Here is a 10572-nt window from a genome sequence, read left to right on the forward strand (position 1 = left end):
ATACAAACTGAAGAATTTATTTTTGAGTTATTATGCAATCACCTCTATATATATTATCCAAACACAAATCGTAACAAAAATATTTTTTGTAATAAAATTAAAATGTTATAGTAGGTGTTTGACTTTTAGTGTAGAATTTGGTATTTTTCTGGTTCTAAGATGGCAACCCCCCTCCCCAAAGGAGTATTTCTGGGCAGTAAGGAGAAGGACTTCTGGTGGCAATGGTCAGGGGATGGCACTTCTGGTTCCAAGATGGCAACAAGGGGGCAGGGCAACTGTCAAGGGGTGGGGCTACTTATGAAGGTCACCAAAACTCATTAAGCAGCCCTCCACCTGAAATAATTGCCCACCCCTGGTCTACACCCTTCATAATTTTATACACCTCTATCATATCCCCCTCATCCATCTCCTTGCCAAACTGAAGAGCCTTAGCCTTTTTAATCTCTCCTGGCTATTTGACTGCTCCATCTCTGTGATTATCTTGGCTGCCCTTCTCTGCACTTTTTCTAATTCTATTACACACTTTTTGAAATGGGGAGACCAGAACTGAACACAGTATTCAAGATGTGGGTACACCATGTATTTGTATAGTGGCATGATGTTGTCATCCATTTTCATAAATTTCATAGACATTAGGGCTGGAAGGGACCTCGGGAGATCATCGAGTCCAGCCCCCTGCTCCAAGGGCAGGAAGTCACTTCTTGTAATGATGCCCAACATTTGTCTTTTTTGGTTGCTGCTGAATATTCAGCTGACATTTTGAGGGATCTAGAAGGACTCCAAGGCCTCTTTCCTGAGTCATAACAGCTAGTTCAGATCGCAGCACTGAATGTGTCTAATTGATTTTTTTCCCCTATGCACATTATATTGCATTTGTCAACACTAAAGTTCACCTGACATTTTTTTTTGCCCACTCATTTCGCTTGGCAAGATCTTTCTTCTACAGTTCCTCTTCATCATTTTGGGATTTGAAAACCCAGAATAATTTAGTATCATCTGCAAACTTGAAGACTTTACTGTGTACCACCATTTCCAGGTCATTGAGGAAAATGCTGAACAAAATACTGGTCCCAGCACAGTTCTTTGTGGGAACCCACTTCTAACCTCCTGCTTTCCTGAACAGTGGCCATTTAACTCTACCCTTTGCTTCTTGTCTTTTAACTAGCTCTCAATCTAAAGTACTAGAAGGGGTGCGTGATCTGCAATTTCCCTCTATTTTGAAGCTGTCTGTAGAATAAAAGCTTGAAAAATACATCAGCAGATTATTGAATTTTGTGCCTTGCTTAGCTACTGTTGGATGCTGAATTATCCAATCTGAGGAAGCACCCAGTACAGAAGCTCAATAGCCTAATGTACCCTAGTAGAAAAATAGTGCCATATATATTTTTTCAATAAAGCATTTTAAAAAGCATCAGTAGGGCAAGACTGCTCCCCTACTCCACAAGTTAGGACAGGAAAACTGTGACCTCCTCCTTCCCCTGTAAAAATTGGGAGAGATGTGTATACTTTTTATATGAAATGTTCCCACCCAAATGCGGCAATGAGAAAGAAATAGGGTTCCAAAATAGTTTTCAAAAACTAACAAAACAAAAAGACAACACTCCCCAATCTTTTTAAATGCCTGTGATTTTTAAGCCAACCCTATTATTTTGTTTTGTTCTAGTCATCAGTGTTTTAAGACAAAGAAACAGAAAGGAAAACCATAGGAGAAAGCCATGAGAAACAACCTCTAACCCAAATACAAGAAAAACATGTGTTTGTAATACAAAATGACTTATGTCATACCTTCTCTCTCTCTGCTGCTCAGAACCAGTCCGAGAAGCTGTTAAAAAAGAGCAAAAAATAAGAGTTAATATGGACACTTACGGCTACAAAATGAAGAAACCAATAGCAAAATGCTTACCAAAGCCATCATAAAAATAACTGATTATGGATCGAATGTAATCATAAACTAGACATTCTAAAAGTGGCCATAGATAAATAAAAATTATTTGTATTAAAAGGAAAAGTTTCCAATAGCTGAAGCCACTCTTCAGCAATGTTTACATTAACTCAAAACACATTGGGCTTTAATAATCTCTTAGGGCATGATGTGTGACTCCAAAAACAACTTGCAGGGAGAAACCTCCAAAACTGTTCTATCACAATATTAAACACACATCATTAAGCTTAAAACAACAAAAAGGCTATAAAACTAACAAAAGTAAATGGATATTCAGGGACATACTTTTATGGCTTTCTTATTTTTCAGATATTTATGAATTAAGAACAGCATGACAAATCTTAACTTTGTCCTACTTGGCTTTTGTCAGTTTCTTTCCTAGGCTTAATGTTTTTTTAACTTACTTTAAAACAACAAATACAATGTTTTTTAATTTTTGGTGTTTTGGACTAATGGTGGGGGATTAAAAAGATACAAGTTATTTTACCTGATGAGCTATTTCGGTTTGTTGGGTGTACTAGACATCTGTTTAATATTTCTTATTAAAAAGTTACTCTGCTTATTCAATGTCTACTTTTCGGAGCATACATTTTTAAGTATTTAATTCATCAAATTTAAAGAAAAAAACTTGACCATTCAGTGGCTAAGTTAGGTAACTTCCATTTTTACATCCACTGCATTTTGAATTCCACAACATAATTAAATCTCCATTTTATCATAAACACAAAATCTGCTTTTTATCATATCTATATTCAAATAATTTTTAATGGCCACTTTAGCTTTATTTAATTTGATTTAGTGGAATAAAAAAGAAGATGAGAAGATAGCGTCTGGAGAAATCTTTGCATAACAAGCATTATTCAGGAAGATGGGAGGAATTATTGTGCTAAAGCTGACAACTGCCCACAGATTCATAGTTGCAATCACTACTTGGAAAAGATGGCACAGCTGGGTCACAAACATACCTCTTCCACGCAGCATTTTTGATGTGCACTATTCATGAGTGCTAAAGGAAAAAAAGAAGGAGTTACAGCAGAAGAAGAGAGTGAAGGAAGAAAAATAACTAACCAAGTTCCTGATATGCCAGTAGCCAAGATCAGCTGGGTGTGCATTGTTAGTCATACAAGGATAGTGCAGACTCTAGTTTAGCAAAGGAACAGTCAAATTACAGTTTGTTTAAAAAAAAAATCAAACCTAATGGAACTAGACTTCATATCTAGTACTGGAGCAAACAACAGGAGATTACATATTGCCCTGAAGAAGGAAAGGACAACTGTATTACCTTTTCTGTTTTCAACTGAAAAAGCAGTCCAATTTGAAATGTTTCATGATCTTTTTAAGGAAAATCTTTCACGTCCCAAGTCAAATCATCCAAATCAATTCCAAATCCATGAGTCATTCGAGAACCAAATATGGTCGTACTACTGGCAAACGTCCTCCACTCCCGCCTGGGGCTTCAGACTCTTTCAAATCCATTGGCAGACATCCTACATGCAGGCCCAAGGCTGAAAGCTTGGGGTTTGGATGCTCCCGAGTTTGGCTTGCCCTTGGCCAGATGGCCACGGGAGGAAGTTAGGGAGAAGTCTCCCATTTCCATAAAGTTGGCGTGTAGCCAAGATCTTCTCACTGGAAGCTGGCCAGTGGGAAGCTAACTACGAGGCTCACATAGGGAGTCCTGTCTGCAAGCAGACAAGGGTGCACCCCTCCACTACTCAGTACCATTTTAACTGCATTACCTCATCAGGGTATTTCCATCATTGTGATCATGGCATTTCCCCTGCCAGGTAATTATCTGAATGTATATATTAATATTTAGAAAGTGCTTTAGTGCCTAGACTGCCTTGTCTTCTTTCTTTAATCAACACATGCAATACAAGATTTGCATACTGGGGGAGAGGGGGGAGAAGTGGAAGCCTGACCCACCTCCTAAAAAGCTGGATCAAATTCTTAGGTAATTTGCAACCCTTCTCATTCCCAGTAAGAGAACTACCCTGAGCATCTTGTCCTTTACTTACACAGGCAACAAAAACACATTCCCCTTCTTAGATTTATCATCCAACCAGAACAGAGAGACCTTTCTCTTCAACCCATCACCAAACAGGCTGAACATCTGACCCTGACACGCTCCCAACTGGCTACTTACAAAGTCAAGGCCTAATAGTCAAAGTCCTCCCTGAGATCCACCTCAGCTTCCTGAGTGACAACTTCTCCCTGTCGAACCAAGAATCCACCTGAAATGAGACCAGCAACCAAAAGGGGAGGATCCCAAATGAAGGAGACAGATCTCTGATGACATCTGCAGCTAACAAAAAAAAGGAGGACCAGATATCTCAGACCATTCTAGAGCAAATTAAACTCTTTCAAAAGATCTCACAAATTGAGGTAACCCCACCCACTCAATAAAAAGCACCACCTCTTCAAGTTTACTCTATTATGCAAAGGAGGAAGAGACTGGCAATTCTGTGTTAATCTTAATTACTTGGGAGCGCTGCAGATTTTACAGTGATAAAGACGATAATACATTTTTGGAGTTGAACAGATGTTAATGAAAATGAAATTCGTTTTTTCTAAGTGTCTCAACTTTCAGTCTTATAACTCTTGTGAATTCATTATTTTGATATTTTAGAAGCAACCAGAGACATCTAGGGTAGACAAGACTTGGGTTTCTAACAGAAAAACCTAACAGGATTTTTTAACAACAAAGAATTTATTTCAGGTCTCTCAGACCAGCCTTATAGTAGGAAAATGGCACAAGTTTTTCCTTTGTGGGGCACCTTTAAGAGTGCCCTTCTATTTTTGTCCTCACATATTCAATTTGCACATTACAAATGTTGGCATTTTTACGTTCAAAATAGCATGCTTTTCATCGGGAAATAAATGAGAACATAATTCTTTCCACCCCATGTTGCATATTTCCAGGTAAAATGTTTGCCTCCTTTATTTCAGCTCAGCCATCCACTACTACAGAAGTGATGACATGTCCATGGATATATATTTAGAACTAGAAGACAAATAAAAACTTGATACATTGTGGTTAGTGGAGAAAAATGAGTAGTCCTTTGTCCACTCTCACTTCATTACTCTTAAGAAAAACAAGGTTATGTTTTACCTGGAACAGCAACAGGTGCAAGTGTGTGTTCTTATATTTTTTAAATATTAATTCTGAACCAAAAAAGTAAAATCTACAGCTCACAGGTTTCTTTTTTGAAACCAGAATTTTTAAATAGCTTTCAATTCTATGTGCTGTGGTAAAATGGCATTCTGTTCTGGCAGGCTAAAAAAATACTTTGGTTTTAATTTCTGGATTTCTTCATCCTGTTCTTTCCCCTTTAGAGACTGTATTGTTCTAACAGAGTTCAGTTTTGTTCCTTTTAAGTATGAGATACATAAGGAACATATCTGGATTATGTAGATAACATTTTTGTGGATAAGGGGGAAGGAAAGCTATATAGATACGTTTTACACTAGGGCCTAAGCAATCACACTGCAAAATTTCTAGCCTGTATGACAGAACATCAAGTAGTAAATCAGGTCTGACAAGCACTTTAGATCTTGAAACCAGTCAGGGTCAGCATGTAAAGCTCTTTAGGGAAGAACCACATCTACCTCTAAATTTGTTCAGAGCTCTACTCAGATTTTCCATCCAGCTGGAGCACTGAGCACTTCCACAGTATAAACACTGCATTCCCACTAACTTGCAATTTGTTTCTGTTCCACTGCTAAATCAATATGAAACTATGAATTGGCTTTAGCAACCCCACGGTCTTTACGAATTATTTTATTTTTTAATTAGAGATTGGAAATTTGCACACAAACATTACCAAACTGGTGGGAAGTATAGGCCCAAAACACAGCTCAGGTTTATGTTTTTCACCTTGTTCAGTCCTAACAAATAGTTGCAGTAGATTTGTTCGGTCAATTAAATCCTTCAGAAACCTCACATAAATGTGATGCTAATGGATTTTAAAGTAACATTAATCGTTTTTAACAACAAAATTAATCGTTTTAAACAACAAGGATGAGGGCTAATATTTCAACCTGTAGTTTCATGAAACGCTCTCACCAATATGTCAGATATTCCTGCCATCAAATCCTGTTTTTTTAAATGCAGTACACTGGATTTACTAAGAAATTACTCTTGTCACTGGATATCAGCCTATGGACTTCATCACTGTAGTATTCAAGTACCTCTGGAGTAAATTGGGGGAGTCAATAGAATATATGTGTGAGACGGAGCAGCTTGTGGTTCATGTAATTCTGAATTTATACTGTGCCTGGGAGAACAGCTTATGATGGGAAATCCAGGTTGCAAAGATACTTAGTATGCACTAAACTAAACAAGAGAGAGTAGCACTGATTTCACAAAATGTCTTACTGGACAATTTTTGTAAAGCTAGAGGTCGGGGTAATTGGAAACTTTATTGTTGCAGAGTACTTTAGAATCTGAGGGCTGAAGCTGGTTTTCTGAAGAAATGAGCTTCATTACTGCAAAGCAAAGCACTGTATGCAACCCTAGGGAACAAAAGAACCAACTTTGGTTAAGTCTAGCATTTATATTAACTGACGCTGAACTGTAATTGTGTGTCTATGAAAGACAGACAGTAGAAAGCTAGATATTTGTAGGTGCAATCTTGACATACCATATTTACTCAAATAGAAGACAATCTTGATTATACGACAACCATCCAATAAACAGACTCTATATATGGAAAATTTATACATGTTATAATTTTCCAAGTATAGAATCTAATTATTGGAGGTTCACCTTAAATTTGTACTCCCCCTCCCACTCCCCGTATAGCAGCAAAAATAAATTTGAAGGGTCAAGTAGTCCCTTGGCTTTCTACTTCTCTCCAACTTTTTCCCCTGAAAGTCCCTTCCCTTTCTCCTTACTGTTAGACCCTGCATTCCCTGAGCACATGCAACTAAGGAGCAAATTTCAAAACAATAACCTTGAAATTAAATATGAATGTAGTACTTTGCATATAGAACCCATGTACTTACTTTACCCAGAATCTATGTACATTATCTTTTTTTGAATCTACTACAAGGTCTAGCAGATATTCCAGAAACACACTTTTGAGCAGCACTTTGGAGCAAACTATGCATGATATTAGTTTAAAACCAAAGGTTCATGATTTACCATATAGTCCACTGGACTGGTCCCCACTGGAGTCAATAGCACTTCAAACCATGGTGACCCCACAACTCAGCACTGCTAGGTATGTGTGTGTATTCCAGATACTCTCCCTTTCCCCTCCCTGCAAAGGAGCCACGTGCTAATTAGCCCCCAACTCATGACTGGAACTGGGTATTTTTATCACAAGTCCTGGGATGCTCCAAAAATTTACATGAGATGAGGTGCAGGGCAACCTGACCCAGCTCCACCTTATGGAGGGCAGGGCCACACTAATCATATGCAACAGGCTGACAGCCAACACAGGGATTCTGGGCAAATTGTTTCAGGACCTTTTTCATGATGTTTGCCAGATATTTAAGGCTGGTATAGAAATAGGAATATTGGAAATGGGAAAGAAAAGCACAGCTCAGCTGTGGGAGTGAAGAGGAAGTAAAAATGATTGGAATGTTGTGGCTCACCATGATGTAAAAATAGTTAGCACTGAGGGGATCTGCATTTAATGGGCACTACCATATATCTTATTTAGATGGGGTGCACTAACTTTTTTTGTGGTATGTTTGTCCCATGTGGGCCATGTGTTTTATAGTAGCTTTTGCAAAAAAAAAAGGTATTTTATAGTTGTGCTTAGGGTTGGCTATATTTAAATCAACTTTATAATTGGCTTCCATTGTTAAGCATATGCTGCTTTTGGCAGCAATTTAATGACAGACATTACATTTAGTGAGGTTTCCATGTGTGCAGATGAGGGACATTCCCCCCCCCGTGCTGATTTAGAGAAAAATCTCATTATGTATTAGAGTAAATATGGTATGAATGCCAGAGTCTAACCCTGAAAAGCACTAGAAGTGCTCAAATGAATTCAATCAAAGTACTTCTTGTAGGGAATCACTGTAGAACTAGCAGATACTGCTCTGGTGGATAAACTAAGCTACAAAAGTAAGAATCCAAGAGCTCAAGATACCATTTATATACCTGCTACCCCCCAAAAAATGAGCCAGCTCCTAACTCAGTTAATTATAGACTTGACCACATATACTCCTGCTAGTCATGCGCTTTCCTCATCCTCTTCAGAGAAGAGCGTCAGCATGAGAAAGCTAAGAAACCCATTGTATTTAATGCAGCAATTCTCAACCAGGGTGCCATGGCACCGTGATGTTAGAGCACTGTTAGATGTGCAAAGGTAAACCAAGAGATTTCAAAAAGGAATCCACAGTATCAAAAACATTCTAACCTGTTCTGGTTTTCTGAATTCTTTGCTACAGAAGAATTGCTTTATTATTTTTCCGTAGTCAAAAAACAAATGAAAACTAAACTGGCATTTTCTGAGAAGTGCCTCAAGTCTAAAAAGGTTAAGAAGTACTGCTCTAATACAACTCCCTTCCCCCTCAACTCATTTTCTGGCTCAGAGCAGAACATCAGTGAAGCAAGCCACAGAACTTTGTCTAGCACAGGCGTTGCTATATCTTGCTCCCGTAAACTCTCTGACAAGGTTACGAATCACTGACTTAAAGGGCTAGTATCTAGAAAAGTTAAAATGGAAATTTCCAAGTCTTAGTTATGTCATACACTTCTTTTTGTTTAGGCAGAAAGACACTGCAGCTAACCACGTCTCTTTATGGTTCATGCTATATTGTTTAATTTTTCCTCATATAAATACTGAATGAATTTCTCATTAATCATTAGCTCTACTGTATGAATAGCAAGAGGGAATGATTGGATCATGGTGTATACGAACAAGGTCTACGACCATCACACCAAGATCTTTTGATGCATACACCTAGGCAAGAGTATGGAGGAATGGAGGCTGCCCAGAACCTACCATCCCCCCTTTAGACCACTGAGACAGAATCTAAAGGCCAGACTTAGTCCAGATGTTTAGTGCCTCAGTGGTTGTAGTTTCTGCTAAAGAGCAACAGTTAAGAACTGCTGCTGACTGTCTAACACCTCTGTGAAGGCACATTTCCATCAGGGTGACGTCCCATAGCCTTTCTGCAACCAAGGAATACCCACAAGGCAGTGGAGCTAGGGTTTTGAGGTGCTCTATACTCACATACTCTGGAGGCTGCAACATTATGGCATTTTATATGAGCTTACCTGCCACAAGTAGCTTCACCACATTGCCACCAGGCCCTCCCGTGAGATACAGTTTACAGTCACATCCAGAACTAGTATTTATATATAGTAGATACCTGTTATATGCAGTTTTCCCCCCTCCACACACACAAAATTATGCAAATAAAACTATGCCAATAAACAGATGTGTGTGGGGGGAAAGAGATCAGAAACGGGTAGTCTAAGGTCTGGTCATAATATGTCACTTCACTGAAATTTGCTCCACACTTTTTATTTTTGGCCAGGTGTTAAAGACCTGCTAGCAAATAGATGCAAGAATATGGCACCTGCTGATCAAACACACCTGATGCCCATTGGGCCCTTATACTTGACCACGTATATGTGAATAATAATAAGAAAATCCCACATGCAACTAATCTGATCTCCTTTCAGGCATGCCACTAAATAAATGATCTAAGATGGCTGATGTGGTAGTTAATGACAGGAAACATCAGTATATCTTTAAAAAGTAAAATGTGCTTAAAAATAAAAAGAAGCCATATGTAACCATTCACCAGATCAAACAAATGATTCATTACCTGAAAGAGATTGCCACTCATAACAGGCAATTTTGGCATTCTTCAATTATTTGACTCTTGGCTTTCTTTTTCTAGTTTCAGCTTACGGAAATATGCTAAAAGCTTATATACAAATATCCGGCCAACATTTAACTGAATAGGTAGCCAATGTGTCTGACCTCTAAAAAAGCATACGAATAACTGAAATATATAAATAATCAATATGTGATAAAGTACTGTATTATAGTAGCTGAAGACCCCAACCAGATCTGGGGCCCCTTTATGCTGAACTTATAAATATCTACAGCTCTAAACAGCCCTGACTTCATTAAAAGATGATAGAGCAATTATTAAGTTTGGGAACTGGTGGCAAAGAGAAGGAGGAAACCAGGGGTTGTACCTTTTACTATTATTTCTCCATTCTGACTTCATGACATTCTAGGTTTATTAAGGCAGTCAGTCTTAGGAAGAAAGGGACATTCTGCAGGGCTGTCAAACAACTTGCAATTAAATATTTCCATCTCCCCAGGTAGGTTATAACGAGGGAGAGCAGCTATGAAATATGGCTCGTAGGGCTGTGTGAAATGGCTATGTTTCATTCAGCTGTTTCAAAGGACAGTGATTCAATTTTGGTGTTTTCGATCATTGTTCCATTTCAGTTTGGCCAAATCCGTTTCGAAGTTTCAACACTGTTTTGGTGCTGACTCGGATCGTCTGGGGAGAGGCAGGCAGATGGGTGACTGAAGGTTCTGTCATGGCTCCTCTGGCTGTACCTGCCTCTGCCCCAGCGGGCAGAGCTGCAGGAGAAGCCCCCATGGCTGCCCTGCCCAGCCCCATCCCCCGCCCAGTCCCAGGCTCCC

At 38.8% G+C, this 10572-nt stretch overlaps 1 protein-coding gene across 10 annotated transcripts in view; it reads right to left on the reverse strand.

Moving 5' to 3' along the window:
* The window catches only part of SH3D19 (SH3 domain containing 19), a 178106-nt gene that overhangs the window by 62330 nt on the left and 105204 nt on the right, over positions 1-10572 (reverse strand). For 8 of the 10 annotated variants that reach the window (XM_019522202.1, XM_019522195.1, XM_019522194.1 and 5 more), the window contains one exon: positions 1786-1822. Coding sequence is in view for 7 of the 10 variants with exons in the window: in XM_019522195.1 (XP_019377740.1) it covers positions 1786-1822 (37 nt within the window). In the remaining 3 variants the exon portion in view is untranslated. Of the gene's footprint in view, positions 1-1785; positions 1823-2907; positions 2949-10572 lie in introns of all 10 variants that reach the window. The other 2 variants (XM_019522200.1, XM_019522201.1) reach the window with 1 other exon arrangement.

Source organism: Gavialis gangeticus, unplaced genomic scaffold (genome assembly GCF_001723915.1).
Source record: "Gavialis gangeticus isolate Ggan-Ray unplaced genomic scaffold, GavGan_comp1, whole genome shotgun sequence".
NCBI classification, from domain to species: domain Eukaryota; kingdom Metazoa; phylum Chordata; order Crocodylia; family Gavialidae; genus Gavialis; species Gavialis gangeticus.